A 20,440-nucleotide genomic window follows, 5' to 3' on the forward strand; every position below is an offset into this window, starting at 1 on the left:
CTGAGCAAAAAGGGTCTGCTGATGTGGTGGAAAAGGGTTTTTCCGTATATAATGGGAGTGAAATCATTCCCAGTGGTAAGGAGTGCTCAACTGTAGTGCATGGTTTGTTTTTTTAAGCATTTCCAACAAATAATCACAAATATTTTGCAATTAGAAGTCCAGTCACAGGCTCTGCCTTCTACCACATGTTCAGGTTTTACCCACAGCAAAAAGATTCTGTAATATGTCCAGTGCAGGTTAGAAAAATGTCAGGATGTTGCTTAATTACTTCAAGTCCGGACACTTTCACCCCCTTCCTGTCCAGGCCAATTTTCAGCGTTATCACACTTTGAATGACAATTGTGCGGTCATGCAACACTGTACCCATATGAATTTTTTTAGCATTTTTTGAGACAGATAAAAATCCTAGTGGTGAATAAATACCACCAAAATAAAGTTTTTTTTTCAAAAGAATTTTGAATTTTTCATTTATATAGCAAAAAAATAAAAGTGTTTTTTCTTATAAAATTTTGCAAATAATCTTTCTTTATAAATCTTGGCCAAAATGTATTCAATTATCTTTTTAGTAAAAAATAATAACCCAAATTAGTTTATAACCAAAATTATAATGTTTCTAAATTTTATTTTACATTTTTATATATATATATATATATATATATATATATATATATATATATATATATATATATATTTTTTTTTTTTTTTTTTTTTAACATTCTGTCACCCTAGCAGTACAGTGTTACCATAGTGACACTGTACTACTTGTTGGGGGGGGTGATGATTTTTTTTTTACACTGATTGCTTTTACACCCATAAAGGCTGTAAAAGCAATAATTTCTCCTTCTCTCTGGCTGCATTCTTGCAGCCATTGAGAACTACTGTGTGAGCTGTGATTGGTCACAGCTTGTCACATAGTACAAGGCTGTTGTGCATAGCCTTTTACCATGTGATCTCTGATCATTCACAGATTTCACACGCACCGGGCGCGGTGCTGCTCCAAGGGAGAGCGCAAAAGCAGAGAGGACGTTTATAAACGGCCACCCACCCCTGCACTGCTCCTATCCGGCCTTTTATATAATTGGGCCGGGCGGGAAGTGGTTAACCCTTTGAGGACCATAAGATTTTGGAACGCCAAAAGAATCAATTTTTTTGTTTTTAAAGTTTGTACACTTCAGTTGCTGTAACTAAGCCATTTCATGAAATAATTGGCAAAAAGCTAGATCCATTTGTTGTTTGTTGATAAGAACTAATATTTTGACTCAAACCAAAAAAAAAAAAGAAAAAAAAAAAAAAAAAAGTTTTAAGTTCTTAATCAGATGATACACGCAATTACAAACATGGGACAAATACGCCCCTTGGTCCTCAAAGGGTTAAGAAGCAGAGCCTTCATTTAATCTGTTGTGACATAAGGATCTATGGTTTCAGAGAAAGTGACCATTTATTTTGTAGCCCATCAATAATAACATTCTGCCTATTTTTCTAAGATCCTACACATGGAAATTTGCAAAAGAAGCCCCATTAAAATGTGAAACACATTTAATTTATTAAAACCGGGTAATCAGGACAGCTGTAGTTTACAATAAATGCAACAGAAGGACATAAACAAATTAAAACCCAAATCAAAAAATAGACTGTATACACACCGATTCCCCTTCTAGTGCATGTATCAATGTGTGCAGAAATGTGCACACAGGCCGTATACATATGTATAAACGCAGACGGGGTGCTCTGCAGGCACACCCTCGGCTGATAAAGCTGTCCTAGTGCAGGGCAATCACTACATTACCAGAGTACCAGAGAGAAGCGGATTGTGCTGTGCCAGGGTAGAAACAGTCCACTCACAGGAAAGTTCAAACGATTCACTCTCCTATGTCCATAATTGTGCAAAATAGTTCTTTAGGGTATCTTCTATTCAAGGTGATTCTACTTCTTTGTTCAGCTTGCTAGGATTGATATAAGTCTTTCCACTTGACCGTTTCCAGGCTCAATAACAACCCGTTGGCACCAATGTAACACGTCACAATGCACTGTAACAATTCAATAAAGAGGCCAGACACATGTAAGCTTGTGGCTCAAGAGGTGCAGTTTATGAAACGCGGAACAATTCGCTCTTCTCCATTTCATTTGTGATGGTGGCTTCGGAAATGCAATGGTAGCAGCATTTTTCTTAAGAACAATATGAAAGTGAACGAGACTCGTTCTACATGGAGACAAAGCACTTTCAGCTTATTTCCGAAGTCGTATCTTCTTCAGAAGACTCATGAGCAAGGAAGCATGGCAGGTGACAGTCTCTTCAAAAAACTGGCAATCTTGTGGACGTCAACGTGCATGAATTGATGTCTTCTGTGTGGGCGGCGCGGTGAAGGGAGGGCTCTGAAGCACTTCGGTTGATTTTGGGAAGTGAGTGTTGTAACAGCTCTATGGAGGAGAGGATCTAAAAAGAGCATGTAAATACAGTCAGCTTTAAGAAAGGTGTAAAAACAGAAAAAAACAAAAACCTGATGATTTCCCAGTATTTCCTGTGTCTCTTCCCAGCCACCTTGGAGTTAGTTTTCCCACCCCTCCTGCTACAGCCTTCATAATATAACAATTTCCTTCCCCCATTGGAGTCTATTAGGTGGTAGAGCTCTCCAGTAATCCACCAAACACCTAAAAAACAGCTTTCTGTTGGTCTTAAGCAGAGCATAGATTGTACAGTTTTATTTCCTTCCACCACGGGTGAAAAGATTGAAAATTGTTCAAATTCCCCCATCAACACAGTCAATGTTGATGGGGAACTCCCTCCCACAGCGCTATCGTCTTCTGCCAGAGGAGAGCCTTTCCTACAGGCAGAACACAGTGATTAGTGCTGCCGGCACTAATCATTTGAGAAAAACCTGGTAGGCTGGTTGTACACAAGTCAAATCGATAGATTGCTGCTGAAATGGATGAATTTCGATCCACGTATGTCTGGCCTTACTGTTTAAAAGTGGATAGTTTCTGGAGTACAATGTCATAAATCCAGTATCCTGCCTCTAATACTAAAGCAGGGGTATCTAAACATTTTAATCTGAAAACCCAAATCAGAAAAATAATAACTGTACTGGGATCTAATTAGACAACTATTAGCAAAATGTCAGCAAAGCCACACATTGACAAGAAAACAAAAGTTGTATAATATGAACACACACAAGCCGTACACACATTTGTTTCCATTCAAGTATAGTTCTCAATGATTTCTTCTTTGTAAAGCAAAGATGTGGAAAGCTAGCAAATTAAAGCATACTTAGAATTTAAAAAGAGAAGAGATCTCTGAGGCTGCATTCAAAGATGAGTGCAGCGTCTTTGGTCATTTTGCAGGCTTTTTTAGCATTTGTACATGTTTTTATGGATGTTGGAGACTTGGGCTTTTTCCTAAATTATTTTTAGTGAATGGGAAGCTAGTTATTAGGGAGAAAAATGGGTGCATTTTTCAGATGCTCACACTGAAGTCTATAGGGGATAATAATGCTTGAAACCTGTAGCTTATGTACTTTTTTGAGCTCCAAGCTTCAAGTGACACTACACTCAGGTGCAGTGATTTTAGATGTTTTTGGGGGAATGTTTATATTGGAATGACACTCGAACTCACCTCAAAGCTCTAAAAAGCTCAACATTTACAGCGGAACTGCAAGCAAAGTTTTTTTTTTTTCCCAACAAGCAGTTAACCGCCTAAATTAGTATTCAGTATTATCATTTCTCAATCTCTGTACAGCAGAGCTCAGACTTTCTGTGCGATTCCTTCTGCCCCTCTCCTCACATACACTCTAGTTCCCCTATACATGTTAGCACTTGCCACTGATCCACCAATTTCACAATTGGACAAAACACGGCTACACATTTGGGCTCATTTTGGATCCGGAGTCAAATTATAAGAAATTATGCACAGAGGTTCATTTATAAATTTTTTCACACAACCTTCACCTGCAATTCCCACATTCAACTGAATCGAATTAGAAAAATGTGAATCTTGGGTGAAAACATTTACAAATAGTCCCCTAGGGTCCACTCTGCAAGATGCTAATCTGGTGTGTAAGTGTATTCTCCTGTTTTATGCTGTGGTCCACACCAGGGGTGGACTGACCATTTGGAAACTCAGGCACTGCCCGAGGGCCCGGGGTCAGTAGGGGGCCCCATGAGATGCTCCTGGTACCTTTTTCATAGGCTTTTTTGAGTTTGGGAAAGGAAACAGGGGCCCCATGATCCCCTATTGCCTGGGGGCCCCATGAGTTGTCAGTCCGCCCCTGGTCCACACATCTGGGCACATCCATTCAGACATTGAAATACATTGAACTGTTGCCTATAATTTTCAGATTTAACTGCTATTGTACTTGCGATCCTGTAGATGGCAGCAGACACACAATGAACAATTATGCCATAGCTGTCCCACAGTGAGATGTCACCTATTACACAAGACAGTGAACTATGGAACTTAAAACACCACAAAAATCTCACGTTTCTACTCAGAATTAATGAGCGCCTTGTTCAAATATAAGGGGAAAAAAATGCCTTACTTGTGGAAACAGCGGCCTATCATCCTTTGATTTCTGTATGCAGTCTGCAACAAGCCTCTTCATTGCTTTAGGACAGTTCTTATACAGTTTACTTAGGTCGGGCACCAAACATCCTCGGCCAACCAAAAATATGATCTAAACAAAAGACAGAAACAAAATGGTTCAATAAATGGATGCAGACAAATGAGTATAAAAGTGGTGGGGCTGTGGTGGACAACTCCTTATCACCAGATAATCCATTGTAACAGAGCCTTGCTGACTGTAATGGCAGTCGTTTTATGGAAAGATCAGCACTTCTACACACCAGACGTACTTGTTATACAGACAGATCTTTCAGCCAGAACTCCTTTTTTATAGCAAAAAGGGGCAGGACTGGCATTTTGCATGGATTGATTTAAGAACACGACTCCTCTCATCATTTCTAAGGCTAGGTTCACATTTGTGCAGCTCGGCAAGTTGTGTTTTGTGTGCCTCCTGGAAACGTAGGGAAAGGTCCCTGAACCTTTTCTAAAAACAAGCCCCCCACAGAAAACGCAATTGCAGTGCGATTCCCAGTGCGGGAAGCCACATTGCAGTTTATAGTGTGTAGGGGCACCACTAGGATTAATGAAATCTCCATGCATCTCCTGAGCAGCAGTGCATTTTTCTGTGCAGGTGTTTGCGGCTGCAGGAATAGGTACAGTCCCACAACTGCCACCACCCGCACACTCGTGAACCGAGCCTAATGGACGTTTATAGTAAGCACAAACCTAAAAACAAAACCTAAAATAGGTTACAAAGATGCTTGTGCCGAGTGTCATAACGTGGTTCATGCTGATCTGCTGATAATGCTGCCCATACACTATAGAATTTGATTGTACAAGTTCCTTTAGAGTTACCAAAACCGTATAGTAGGAGGACAAACTTAAGCAATCTATTTAACTGGTATAAAATCAGGCAGGCACTTACAGTACATTGTTGATTGTAGAGCTAAAGGACATTATACAATCAAACTGTACAGTGTATGGCCAGCCTCAGTGTCATCACAGAGTGGATCACAACTGGCCAGCAGAAGTATCAAAGAACGACTACTGAGTCCTGTTAAGGTGAACTTTCCCTCATTTAGGCCCCTTTCACATGCAAAGTCTGATCAGGTCTGCCGCTCAGTTTTGACCTGATCGGATGGCCCATTCACCCCTATGGACGGGTGGGTGTCTTGTGTAACTGGACTTGTGTCCATTTACACGGTCTACCTCTAGGTCTGATTTGGTCTACTAAAAGAAAAGGAAGGGGATCCATCCTCTTCAGTTTAGGTGGATCAGATCAAAGGGCAGTCGGATGTAAACAAAGCCACAGAGTCCACTTACACCTGGCCACCCATAGAGCATACCCATAGGGCTCTGTGCACATCCACTTTGCAGAAACTAAGCAGACATGGACCGGTCATCTGCCCACTCTGCTCTGATCAGCAGGGGATCTCTAATCTGATTCTGATATCTGAAAGGGGCCCAAGACATACAGTAGATCTTCTCTATTATTTAGTTGGGCTCCTTTGTGAGAATAAGTTATGAGAACATTCATCTTGCTGAATCAAAACATTCCAGTCCGGATAACACAATCTGACCCAGTCACTGTCTGAACCCTGCTAACATGTATGATGCAGTTTATGCAGGCACTAACCTGATCTCTGTCTCTTATATGAGAGTAGGGTAGCTCTCCTGTCATTAACTCATACAGGACAATGCCATATGAATACACATCAGACTGGAAACTGAACGGGTTATTGTCTTGCATTCGGATGACCTCTGGAGCCTGTGGAGAAATAAATACAGGGATTATTACCGGAGATGAATGTATAGTAGTAGACCATTATTTATTGCTCTAGTTACAGGTAATAATGGAGGCAATAATAAATGAAACCTAGAATGTGCTGCTTGAAGTATCACGTAAAGTTCTAGGAACATAACTACCACTGGACTGCATGGAAGATGAATCTGGAGCTTACAGATCAAAACGTGAGTACATGAACTGTGAATACATGAAGTGAGACCCACAGCATTCACCAAGATATTATCTACCTTAGCCTCAACACTTATGCAAGCCTTACACCATTGGATAGCTCCCTTTCAGTCTGGGGCTGAATGGGTGAAAATCATTAGATTCCCCCACCCACGCAAACAATGGGGATGGAGGAATCTGCACTGCCGGCTATTGTAGTCACTGTTCAGCCGATCATTTTCCAACTGGCTCCTTGATTTTTTAAATAAAAAAAATTGTCAAGCTGGGTGATGCAAACAGGGCTACCCATGGCTTGAATTCAGGTGATACAGCAGGAATCGGAAAAAAATTCAGGCTGTATTTAAATAGCTTAATTAACCTAAATGTTCATAGTGACACAACCTATCACTTCGCTCCCTAACCTATCCAGCACGAATTTCACCCCTCCAACAGTATAGTTACCTTACCTTGGAAGGTGAACTGTCAGCACCAAAAAGGTACCAGTCCCACGTCAGAGGCACAGTGTTGATCTCCTGGCACTGAAAACTACGGATCTGCTATTATTAGGATGATATTCAGCAGAAACCGATTTATTTGCCTTTCATTACAAGGGTCCTCTCTGTTTGCTGACAGATCTTTAAACAAATCACATATCAGTAAGAAATCGTAAAGGGGTAGCTCAGATACTGCTCCGGCCAATAGGAATTCTTAGTCGAATATCAGTAAATGTGCCCTATGTGTCTTCAGAGTATTACATATTAACTAAAGGCACAAGTTTTTGTAAGATTTTGAACAGAGTGGAGGGAAGTTACAATCCCTGTAAGGGATTGCCCCTGTTATGCCCTGTTTACTATCATTGAAAGTAAAAATATACCAAATTTGTTTGCCCATCTGTGCCCCTGTTATGCCCTGTTTACTATCATTGAAAGTAAAAATATACCAAATTTTAGTTGGTCCCTAGAACAGTAATAGAGGGAGATTTTCCATTAGGGACACTAGTTCTGGTGACCTGGGGGGAGGGGGGCAATTTGCTCTGATTTCCTGTAACTTCCTATTTGGATATGGGACAGGAAGTGGAGGTAAATCTCCCCAATGGAACATAGATGGCAAAAAAAAAAAAAAAAATTATAACCCTTCCTTCCTCAACCCCCCTCCAAAAGAGTGTTGGATATAATTCTACTTTAAAAATAATCAATGTAAACCATGCTAGAGAAAATTATACTTTTCTAAAAAGTTAAACTTCCAGAGTAAAGACTGTTTTTAAAACCTGCTGAAAACATTCGGTCACTAATGCTACATACTGTAGTCTACTACCCATATATTGGAAGTGATTGTAAACTTAGCAGAGATTGAATGATTCATGCCATTCCACTGTGCAGTGCCCACTGAATGTTTCAGTGTTACGACCTGTACTGGTAAAAACAAAAAAGAAAAAAAAAAACAAAAAAAACACACGACTTTTCCATGTTCCAGAACAAGCAGCAGATGTAAACATTAACCCACGTTTGGATTGCACTTTTGGCCAGAGAGTAGGAGTTATTTTTGTTCCCGGACAGGTCACAAGCCAGATGACATGGCTGAGGTGACTGTGCACTTTAGACCTGAGCTGCCCCCATCTGACTGTCAACAATAGAAAGATATTCGTCAATCTCCTGTCTCAGCAAGGCTCAATATCTTACCATCCACAGGATTGATCCAGTTGGTTGCTCTACTTGCTGGGAACCGCTCCACCGGGACTTCACTGTGGCTAGGCCAAAATCACCAATTTTCACTGTTAGTCCTTCATGCAAAAATATATCTACACCACGGTATAGGAAGTTAACAAAACCAGAACATAAAACATGTAAAAGAGTGACTATTCCCTAATGCTTTCTGATTCTTGCATTTCAAGCTCGTGGTTTATTTTCTCAATCAGCATTGATAATCCTAAGGCATGAAGACAAATGCTGTGCTCTAACCCATAGCAGCCGCTGGTCTTCCTTTACCCTCGCAGCTTTATAGCCAACATACCCCCTAATAAGCATAGCTATCTCTTAAGACAAAAGCAATATTTAAGAACTACAGATCCATGTGATACTCCTGTTTTCAAGCACTCTCTGTGAGCACTTGGCTGCTTCTGAGCCCCTAGAGCCGGTAAGAAGCACTTTTTCCACTCATATTTCCTTGTTTTTGCAGGGGGATTGCATCTAAATTCATCAGAAAGAAAATCTCTGTTAAAACATACCCAAAAGGCAGACTTTTTTTTGGATAGCAGGAGAAGGATTAGAACACTTGTCAGATTGTTAATCTATGCCCCTCTCCCCTAGGATTTACCCTATTTATGCTGTATACCACTATCACCAAGCATGAAAGAAAAAAGTCCAAATTTTGGGTTGTCACCAGACTAGGAATAAAGAAGAAATCTTCCAATAGGGGTTACTAGTTCTGGTGACCCTGGTGAAACCCTCCCCAATGGGACAAAGATGGCAAAAAAAAAAAAAAAATCCTCACCAGAGGTTTTTCACTCTCCTTTACTCTATCCAAAACGGGAACAAGAGGAATTTTGACTTGCTTGTAAATTTCAGTGCAGGGCACAGGCAGAATATTCATTCACCATGGGTTATAAGTGTGGACCTTCAGGTGATTGGACACTGGCAAAGCATTTGATGACATCTGCTGGGCATCTCCCCTATAAACCTACCCCTATTCTGCGAGTCCTCAGTTTTGTAACAAGCAATGGAGAGTAAACAAAAAGGAATGGAAGGGAGAATGGCCTGTGTCTTGTACTGTACTCCAAGATATGGAATTTATAGGCAAGATGAAATTCCTCTCATCTTCATTGTACAGTACAGGACACAGACAGTATATTCATACACCATGGGATGTTCCCAAGCAATTAATACATAGGGTAGGCAACAACAAGGCAAACAGCACTGTGCCAACAGGCACAACATGGGTCAGAAGACTCAACCTCAGAGAGCCACTGCAAGAACCTTACAGCCAAAAGCTGCATCAGTAGAAGACTGTAAAGTATGAACAGAAGATCAGGTGGCAACCTTGCTTAACTGGGCTACAGTGGCTTGGCGCCAAAATGCCCATGAAACTGCTACCAATCTCGTGAAATGGGCATGTAAAAGAGCAGGAAGTCTCTTTGAAAATGTAAGCTTTTGCAATTAGATTCAAAACAGAACAAAGCCAGAGGCCTGACCTTTAAGAGTACTTAAGGCCAATCTCTGGTCAAGACCAGATTGTAGGAAGGCCAGAATACAAGGTACAGAGTAATCTCTGGTAATGAAACCCTTTGTTCACACCAGAAAAAAAAAAAAGGATTTCCAGGTGTGATAATATATATATATATCTTACTGGAATTGGCTCTTTTTTTTTTTTTTTTTAGCAAGGTAGGAATCACAGACTAAGAAACCCCTGGCATTTAAAATTTGGGTTTCAAAAGTCATGCTGTTAAAAGCCAGAGATGGAAAAGCAGGATTTAGCTTGATGCCTTGAGATAGCAGATCTGGCTTGTTGTGAAGAAGCCAAAAGGTCACCAGCTAAAGGTTTGAGTATACTGAACGGTCAACCTGTTGATAACTTTCCAGTGATCGGGAAGGAAGGAAAAACACTGTTAGGGCTGGGTTGGTGATCCACCAAGATAGGGAGTTCATTGCTTGCCTGGACTTCAGCACTGGCAAATTGAGTGAAAAAGCCAGCTTGTTCCAGAACAATAATATAATTTGTTAGAGAGTCCTTGAATGGAATTAGGCAAATGGCATTTCTTCAAAAGGAGACCATCATTAGGCTTAGAACTCTCATGGAGAAACCTAATGTGAGATTTCTATTGGCTCACAATTCTTGAGCATGTGCTTTTCTGTCAGAAAATATTTTGCTTGGGATGTGTCCAGGACCAGACCCAAGTATTGCAAGGAAAAGGGAAGGCTGAAGATCAAAATTGTTAAATTAGTCACTCAGTGGAACATCTGGAGCATCTGAATTGCCTTGTGACAATGGTGAGAAGGGGGTGTGGGGCAAAGGGATGGAGTTCCACCACATTCTGGGTAAAAAACAAGCTCTGGGTGCAAGGTCATGAAATGCCTTGGCAGGCTGGATTCAGTCAGCGGGCCTTGTGTTTGACACATGTTCCAGGGCATCTCCGCAGAAAAGTAGAGCAGAAGGCAATTGCTGTGTAACAGCATGACCTCAAAATACAAGGTCATGCTGGTTGTTCATGGTCTTAGTCCAGCTAGCTGCAGTTTGACATACTAAAATTGCAGCAAGAGCTGGTTTCAGGGCTGGGTCTGAAAGATTACAAAGAGCTTTTAGAAGTGTCTCAAATGTTCTGTCTGCAGAATCTTTGAAAGAACATCTTCAATAGAAACACTGAGATGTTTATTTAGGACAGAGATAGTAGGATCAACTACAGGAATTGTCAACTTCTTCTCATAGTGAGATGGAAGAGAGTCTGCTTGACCAATGCCAAGGCCTTTGTGAGCAGAGGCAGTGAGCTTTTCAACCTTCACAAGCATGTTACGTGAAGCTCTCTTCAATATAACAATCTGGGGAAGAAAAATAGTCAGCAGCTTCCTCCAATGCATCCTTAACATTCCCTTCATACCCTTATGTGTGTGTCCTCTAGGACTGGCATATCAGGATCTAACTCCAGTTGACAAACGGGAGTCAGAGAAAAAGGTGTGGCGTTTTTGGGACCTGAATGAAGATGGCTGTATTAAAGACCATAATCTGTCCAACAGAATTGAACATAGATGCAGAGAATTCTGTTTTAGTCAAATAGGCCACTTGTTGCATTCCTGAAATAGAGCTATAATCAGATTCTGAGAACGGTGTTAGAGCCGAGTGTTGTGCGGGCCTTCGACAGAGCAAAGGTTCACCTGAGATTTTGCACTGACTCTGTTTCACCTGGTCTCTGCCACAGCTACAAAGTTAAGTTATTTCCCTGTGGGGTACTCACAGAATAGGGCGCAGACTATAGGGTAAATGTGTTTGTAAAGAGTATGTGGTAAACCAGGTGTAGACCATCCTGTAACAAATTCTGATGTTGAAAGGGTGGGAAGAAGCAACAGAGTACCTTATAAAGGGTTCTAGGAAGAAGTTGCAGTAATGTGCATGACTAGTTGCGTGATTAACATCTGCTCATCTACCAGAGACTGAGTTCTGAGTGCTTTAAATTTAGCTCCAAGTTTGAAAAGTTTGCACTGTGATGTGAACACATTCCAAACTTAGGCCCGAACACCAAGAATGCGGTTATTGCTTCACACTCACTTGTCCTCACTGAGTGGACAACATAGATCAGATCATACTAATAAAATGTTTCTTTGTACATGCAATATCTGCTTCAACCTGAGTAAAAGTTAAAATGGAGCTTTAGACAGATGAAAGTTATACAATCCGCTGTAAATTAGAGCTATTTAATAAAACAAAGAGCTCCAGCAGCGAACTGAACTGGCTATGTACTATTACACTTTACATGTCATTGTTGTTCTTTTCACCATTTTAATGAAGAAGCTAGAATCATCCTAAAAAGTGACCTGCTAGTTATAGCCTGGTACATTTGGTGGATGTGTTGCATTAATTCTATGCATATAGATGTGCATAAAAGAGCCCAGCACCCATTTTAACAGACACTTGTTTTCTTATGACCCAGAAAAAGATACTGTTTGATTTCATGTCTCTGTGGATGATATTCTTTGCATGTAAATAGCTGCAAGAAAGAACAAAGATGTTAAACATCAAAGAAAGAAAACAAAGGAATAACTTGGCTAGTCCTCCAAAAACTGGTTAAAGGGTGTTCAAGCCATTGCGTAAACTGGATTGTGTGTTTTTTTTCTATCTCTTGCTTTGGATCATTGTGCTACAAGGGCACAAGTTGCAACAAGTCCCCTGCCTGCTGGCACACACATAGTAAAGCTGACATTTAGCTTGTAATCAGTAAATATCCTGCTTGGCAGCATACATCACGAGTCGTCAAGCAAGAAAATCGAGATTTGTATTTACCCAGAAGTCAGAGATCCTGGGACCTTAATCATGGTCTAACACGTAGGAGAACATGGACCAATAGAAATGAGAGGCATAGGAGCCACACTCATGGCTTATCAGAGTGTACATGAGGCTATCTTTTTTATATACTAACAGATTAGGATATGTTACGGAGGAGTAATGGAAAGTAATGTATAAGGAAAGCAGCTCAACCCCAAAGCTTTCCTGGATCTTATGTAAATGGTGGAGAAAAGCAAAGCATACATTCTCTCCTTTGTTTCTGCCCCAATGGATATTTCCTCACATCACCTTTCCTGGTGGCAGGTGGTCATCAGGACAGGAACTAAGGAGACAACCTCTCCAAGGAGAACACAGCTTAGGAGTTCAAATAGTTTGGGGTACCATACTTTATAGAGGTGCTCAGATATGGCAGCGTGGCTTCACATGTATTTCCAAATGTAATAAAAAACATTTTTGGTTTTAGCCTAAACATTGGAACAGTTTTAGGTATACATTTTTGTGCTTGAATCAAGTGCTAGGGAAAGTTTTGAATGGTTGGATATTAAAAACAAGGCCCAATGACAAAAGTATTTGCAAGAACTACTATATGTGTTGCAAGGATACCAGATCATCATGATCATTTCCCCCCTACACCTTTGAAAAAAATAAAAATAAAAAAATCACTCACTCCATTCCCTGTGCTGTCTGCCTGGCAATGTCGATCAGCTGGAACATCTGGAATTTGGTCTCCTGTACATGCAGATGTTTGTAGAGGCTGCTTCCCTCACACCATTGTGTAACAATGGCCAGGTTGTCTTTTGTCATGTAGCCCATAAAAAGCAGAATGTTGACGTGCCGTGTCTTTCTGCAAAGGAAAATACATAGGTATCAACTTTAGCTAGGTGAACTGACGTGTCTGACCAATAAATACTTCTAACATAAATCAGAGGCCCAGTCTGGTTTCCTGTAGCATACCATCAGCATCTATAGAAGACATGAATAAACGTTTAAACCTTTCACTGATGTATACAATCTGTGTATATTCATATCAGTGTTTTAATTTACAGACGAGTCACCAGTCGAGAACTAGTTTGCAGGTAATGGCTTCTGACTTTACTCTGACATTCCTGTGCTACATATACCTACCACTTCCGACAGTTCTGAAGCCATTGGGTCAGCAGTAATGCCAACAAAACAGCAGAAAGAGGTCCAAAATTAAAAATAAAATATATTGCAGCCTATTAGTCTTCAGATGAGGTAGTGGCATTAGTAATCCTTTTTCAGGCTTTTATACTTTTATTTTCACCTATCATCTTTTGAAAAAAAACACTGTCCCTTAGGTGGCTATGTTCACTCCTCTATTGTATCTATGGAGGCAGCCACAGTTGTCACCCAGGCTAGACTTTAAACATATTTGCCTTTCTTTGCTCATCTCCATTAAATGGAGGAAGAGTTTACATAAGGGAGACAGATTCAGCTGATCTCACAGAAAGTGACAAGGAAACATTTTCTGGCCAGAACCGGTATCTTCTGTACTTGCTGAAAACATTCTCAGCCTAAAATGTAATTCAGCCACCAAAAGCACTGGCAAGCTGTATTATGTTCAATTTTTTCCATTCTAAAAAAATTCATTTTAGTTTTAGGTAAATTTTTGTTGATTGAAACCATCCTTCCTGATCTGCGAAACTAATAGCCAAGTTCCCCTGCATCTCGTTTTTCTAAAAGGGGTCATGATGAAAGTGTGGCTTCCCAACAATGTGGTTAATTAAAAAATATAATCCCCATTTTTTAAAATAAGACCGATTAGGTTGCTTGGTGTAAACAGATACCAATTATGTCAATTCCCAAAAAAGGAAAGGGGTAGGGTGGGTTAGCCCTGTGTACTCTCCAGGGTGCAACAAAAGAGGAAAGCAAGCTTCCTTGTCACAGTACATCATAATTCCTTCAAAGTTTCCAGTTATTTATTCCCAGTGGATATGCCAAAAATTATATTTCCTGGAGTACAGTATGGGACAAAGGTTTTTTTTTTAGTCTTTACAGCTGGGTGATAGGCAGCCATCGTCAGTTGCTACTGAGACACCCCGTTGCAACTCTTTCTACTCCCAGCTAGTTGCATTTTTGTAGAAAGCAATAGGGAGATCACAGGAACAGTGGGGAGGGTCTTGTGTCCCGTTCTGTATGACACAAAACAGATTTTACTGGTAAATCAAAAATCCTGTTTTCCTCACCAAACAATACAATAAAGGCGACTCAAAAGCTCAGAGAGTAGCCTTTAGCACCTTATGCCCACAACTGGCATTATAAAAAGGCATGAACATCCACCTGATAAAACTTAAACGTATGTGTGAACAGAAGCCCAGCTGGCAGCCTTGCAAATCTGCAGAAGAGATGCCTGGTGCTGAAAGGCCCATGATCTGGTGGAATGTGTCCTGACAGGGAGGAGATGCGCCCTATCCTTCATACCATAGGCCTTGACTATAATCTGTCTATTCCACCTTGTGATAGTGGAGCTAGAAGCAGGAACTCTTGTTCAACACCTCAGGCAGTACAAAAAAAGCAATAGGATTTCCAAAATTCTAAGCCAACACATCCTGGCAATGCAGACCATTCTCCAAGATGTTTTGGAACAGGACATAAAGAAGAAATGACAATGTGCTGGTTAAGGAGGAAGACAGAAACCATCTTGGGGAGAATGGAGGCCTTAGGTCTTCAGACCACTTTGTCTCTGTGCAACAAAAAAGGATCCTTACAAAACAAGGCCACCAATCTTCTCGCAGACATAATATCAACTGAAAAGGCCATCTTGCATAAACAATTTGACAACAGAATGTCCCAGATAGGTTCAAAAAGGTAGTTCCTCCAGACCCGAGAGAACCAATTTGAGGTCCCAAAGGGACAAAAGGAACTGGAGAGGAGAAGGGATGTGAGCTACATTGTGAACAAAAGCCTTCGTGAGAAAGTAAGAACCAAAAAGGTTTCTAAAAAAAGAACGGCTAAGGCCAATATTTGTTCCTTGATGGCACTCAAGGCCAGGTGTTGGTCCAGACCCAACTGGAGAAGGAACTGAATATGGCTCACCAAGTACTTCCTGGAATGAATCACTCTTACTTTGAGGCACTAAAACAAAACAGGACTTCCAGGTACATTAGTAAACTTTCCGATAGGTGGACTTCCTAGGCTTCAAAAGGGTAGAGATGAGATTTCAACAGCCCCTGTCCCTCAAGACCATGGCTTCAACAGCTATGTTGTCAAAGCTAGTGATCAAGAAGCCGGATGAAACTCTGGTCCTTAGGGTCTGGAATACAGACTAGAAAGAATCTGAAAAGGGCAAAAAGCCATAGATCAGACTGAACTAATCCCACAGTCAGCAGAGCATCTACTGCGAATGCCAGAGGATCCCTGGACCTTGCAACATATCTGCTTGAACCTGGTTTCTGTTGTTGAACCTCAATGCCAAGAGATCCATGTCCAATGTCCCCCACCTGTGGCAAAAGGCTTGAAACACACAGAGAGGGCCCATTCCCCAAGCATCTGCCTGCTAATTTTCCACACCTGGGATGTGGACGGCGGACAGGGCTAGACCGTGAGGTTCAGCCCAAGATAGGACTAGATCAGCTTCCTTTTGGGTAGTGCATCTCCTTGTGACCCCTTGATGATTAATGTAAGCTGTGACATTGTCAGACTGGATTCTTTTCAGGTGACCTAGCAGGAGGGAAGTCCACTGATGAAGGTACATCACCAATGATGTAATAATCACCCTTTGAAAAATGAGATTCCTCTGACAACCACATCACCGGCACCACCAGAGTGTCCAGGACTGCTTCCCATCTCATTAGGCTAGCATCTCTTATGAGAGCTTTCAACAGCTGCGCAGAAAGAAGGTTTCCCCAACTCCAGCGCTGGCCAGTAAATCCACCATGCTAAGAAAAATCTGGCCCTGGGAGTCAGGCATATGGGACCATCCAAGGACCATGTGTGTGTCTGCCCCATGCTGCCAGAATGTGGAGTTGAAACAGTCCGGAATGAATTTGGGCACACGCTGCAGCCTCAAAGGAGGCTATTATGAGACCATGCAGGCACAATCCGTGGATATCCTTTGAGCCCTGATATTCCAGGCACAAATTCGGAGGGATAGAAGTTTGTCCCAGAGCAGGAAGGTCCTGGACAGGGCTGTGTCTACAAATCGGGCCCAGATACTCCAGCCTGGGGGACAGTTCCAGTGATGAATTCCTCAGATTAGAGCTTCCAACCAAAACTCCGTCTGGCAGACTTTGTCCCTTAGGGACAGCAGATACTGATCGTACCCCCACAACCTGAACCTGAGAGACACAGCCAACACTGAAGCAAGTACCTCAGTGAAAACTTGAGGGACCGTAGAAAGGCCAAAAGAAAGGTAGACAAATTGGTAGTGCACGTTGCCCAATGCCAAACACAACGCTGGTGCACAGAAAAGAGGGGATGTGCAGACAGGCATCTGTCTACGTAGGCCAGACAATCCCCCGGGAGGAGGATGGCAATTACTGACCTTGCATTCGTCATGCGAAATTCCTGTACCTACAGCAACAAGTTGAGAAGGAGGGACAATAAATAGGGCACCCCAAGGCTTCTTTCCTAACTTACCAGACAGATGCAGGAATATAGGGAGGTTAACATCTTCTTGGCTTTGCCCTCCTGGATGGGAATACCCCTGAATAGGTCTTCAAAGTCTGGATTTTATTACAAGCAGACCATAGTTCTAGACCTGTGGCTAACTCCATGTGATACAACACATACCAAGGGGAGCGCCTACAGCAACATCACATCAGAAAATATGATTTGGTACAAAATTAATCTAAGTGAAAAAAAAAAAAAAAAGATAAAACTTTCATATGAGAAGGTAAGCTTCTTTCAGCAGACAAAGAAAACAAAACTGAGGCTAGCTGGGAGTTGGAGGGGCTATATGGGGCAATGTCCCAGCAACTCTTTTGCCAGTATCCAATCACCTCCTAATGGTAGCGATGTATGATCTCTATGACCAGAAAAGAACATTTGGAAAATCCTCCTGAGGTTATTGTCATTGGGAGTAGGGGAGACTCATGGCCACAATTCCTAATGTAGCCCTAATGTTAAAATGTAATTCACCCACCTGAGAACTGCAACTTCATTTCTAAAGGCCTGGAACTGTTCCGGAGTTGGATCTGTAACTTTGAGAATTTTCACTGCTACATCGCCTGAGAGAAAGAAGATAAAACAGTCTGAGGAGAGGAGCAGTGAGGCCTGACCACTGTACAGAACTGCTTAGCAGGAAGCAAACATACATCACTGATTGCTATAGAGTTTTATATATATATATATATATCCAAGACTCTATCGCAGTAAGTGCCACCTTGTACAATCTTAATACAGGTATAACACACACACAGATATAAAAAAAAAAAAAAAAAAAGACACAAATAATGTTTTGTATTTATTAATGTATATTTCCTAAATGCAAACAGTACCTGAATTTGACCCTGTATAAGACAGATAAAACATGAAACTAGGGGGTTGATATAGGAAAATATAGATTCGGCAATCTGAAAAGAGCTGAAATAGTTGCCCACAACTGCCAATCAGGTTTCACCTCTCATTCACTGGGAGAACATGTGACTGAGTACCACAGCAACTAACAAAAAAAAAAGGCAGACATTTTTATATACATCCCACTACTGGTATTTCTACAAAATATTCAAACTTTCAGAGGCTCTTTTATAGCAGTCTGTGACTTCCACATACATTTGTTATATCTGTAAACACATACAAATTGAGATCTGTGTTCTAATTATGATTTTAGAAACAGGTTTTAAAACGATATATTCTCTTAGCTGCCTAGCTGAATACCAGGGAATTTATATGTTTTTCTGTACAAGACAAAATAAAGGACAACCGCAAGTATAACCCACAAAGGTCAGACTGTCCTGCCACATGTTCTGCCAACGTAAAGCTCACAGCCCTTTGGTAATAGTTAAATGACGCATGGAGAGATCTGCAGCCTGCTATTATCCAAAGAGACTTTATTGTCACATCCCAGCAGTTTCTGAAAATTACAGTGCAAAGGCAAGCACGAGACTTCTGCCTTCATAATTACAATAAGTGTCCAGTTCTTTTTATGAAGGTCACAATGTGTATCCCCTGAAACTCCATATACAGTATGTATGCTTTGCTTCTGCCAGCACCTTGTGAATGAACTCAGTTTGTGAGACAAGTTTAAGGATACAGTCATGGCCAAAAATATTGGCACCCCTGCATTTCTGTCAGATAATGCACCACTTCGTCCAGAAAATTGTTGCAATTACAAATGTTTCAGCATTCTCATGTTTATTTCTTTTGTTTGTATTGGCATGACACAAAAAAATGGAGAAATCAAAAAGCCAAATCTGACTGAACAAAATGATTGGCACCCTCAATTTAATATTTGGTAGCACACTCCTTGGAAAAAATAACAAATCAAATGCTTCCTGTAACCATCAATGAGTTTCTTACACCTCGCAACTGGAATTTTGGAATTTACAGGTCTCTCAGATTGGATGGGCTCCTTTTCCCAACTGCTGTTTTGGGATCTCTCCACAGGTGCTCTATGGGATTGAGATCTTGACTCCTTGCTGGCCAGTTCAGTACTCCCCAGTGCTTTGTCTGAAACCATTTCTGGGTGCTTTTTGACGTGTGCTTTGGCTCATTGTCCTGCTGTAAGACCCATGACTTCTGACAGAGACCCAACTTTCTGACACTGGGCCCTACATTAAATACTACCAAAGAATTCTGGGGTGCAGGTTGCAAAACGCCATGCACAAAGACAAGGCATCCAATGCCTGAAGCAGCAAAGCAACCCCAAACATCAGTAAACCTCCACTACGTTTTACTGTAGGGACTGTATTCTTTTCTTTAAAGGCCTCATTGCTTTTTCTGAAAACAGTAAATGATGGGCTTTACCAAAAAGCTGTAATTTTGTTTTGTCTGTCTACATCGCATTCTCCCAAAAGGATTTTGGCTTCCTCGGGTAAGTTTAGGCAAACTCCAATCTGACTTTGTTATATTTCTGTGTCAACAGTGGGGTCCTGTTGGGTCTACTACCATAGTGTCCCTTTTCATGCTGATAGCGACGCATAGTGCGAGCTGACACAGTTGTACCCTGTGCCTAAAGGCCAGCTTGAATTTGTCTGGAAGTTGATAAGCAGTTCTTTAGCCACCACTCGAACAATCCCTCATTGCAACCTTTCATCAATTTTATTTCGTCCATGTCCAGAGAGATTAGCTACAGTGCCATGGACTGTAAACTTCTTGACAATGTTACGCTCAGTGAACACAGGAACATTAAGCGCTCTAGAGATGGACTTGTAACCTTGAGATTATTCATGCTTTTCCACCAATGTTTGTTCTCAAATACTCAGACAGTTCTTTGCTGCTCTCGCTCTTCTCCATGATCCATGTGGTAGACAGAGACACACAACAGGAAGGTTGAGACAATGTTTCACCATTTTAACTGGTTGCTGGAGTGATTTCTATATTGTCAGCACCTGTTAATTGATGCAGGTGAGTTTAATTACAAAATTACAGGAGCATCACAAACTTGGAATGCAATTATTTCTAACAAGTTTGAGAAGGTGCCCATAATTTTGGCCATAATTTTGGCCAATACAAAAAAAAAAAAAAAAAAAATTAAAAATGAGAACCCCTAAACATTTGTAACTGCAACATTTTTCTGGGTGTAGTGGTGCATTATCTGACAGAAATGCAGGGTTAATAATATTTTTGGTCATGACTGCATATGTGTCCAGAGATGGATGGCCATTATGCAGAATTCTTGAGTTCCAAGCATTCGTCCGTAGGTACATACAGCCTTAAACAGTAACACCTGGTGCAATTTTTTTAGCCTCTCGTGGAGTTTTATAGGCTGCTGGTAGTGGGGCTGGACAGTGCACCTGTGCCTTCTGTATGCACAAAAATGC

At 41.1% G+C, this 20,440-nt stretch overlaps 1 protein-coding gene across 3 annotated transcripts in view; it reads right to left on the reverse strand.

Moving 5' to 3' along the window:
- Positions 1–1,518: 1,518 nt before the first annotated feature.
- RAF1 (Raf-1 proto-oncogene, serine/threonine kinase) overlaps positions 1,519–20,440 on the reverse strand; it is a 179,303-nt gene continuing 160,381 nt past the window's right edge. For all 3 annotated transcript variants that reach the window (XM_089678716.1, XM_089678715.1, XM_089678718.1), the window contains 7 exons: positions 17,602–17,686; positions 13,165–13,341; positions 12,155–12,201; positions 8,189–8,307; positions 6,192–6,323; positions 4,533–4,667; positions 1,519–2,434 (listed from right to left, as the gene is read on the reverse strand). In XM_089678716.1, coding sequence (XP_089534842.1) covers positions 2,294–2,434; positions 4,533–4,667; positions 6,192–6,323; positions 8,189–8,307; positions 12,155–12,201; positions 13,165–13,341; positions 17,602–17,686 — 836 coding nt within the window. In that variant the 3' untranslated portion in view covers positions 1,519–2,293. The remainder of the gene's footprint in view (positions 2,435–4,532; positions 4,668–6,191; positions 6,324–8,188; positions 8,308–12,154; positions 12,202–13,164; positions 13,342–17,601; positions 17,687–20,440) is intronic.

Source organism: Staurois parvus, unplaced genomic scaffold (genome assembly GCF_062004578.1).
Source record: "Staurois parvus isolate SC_StPar_1 unplaced genomic scaffold, SC_StPar_1.0 ptg000209l, whole genome shotgun sequence".
NCBI lineage: Eukaryota > Metazoa > Chordata > Amphibia > Anura > Ranidae > Staurois > Staurois parvus.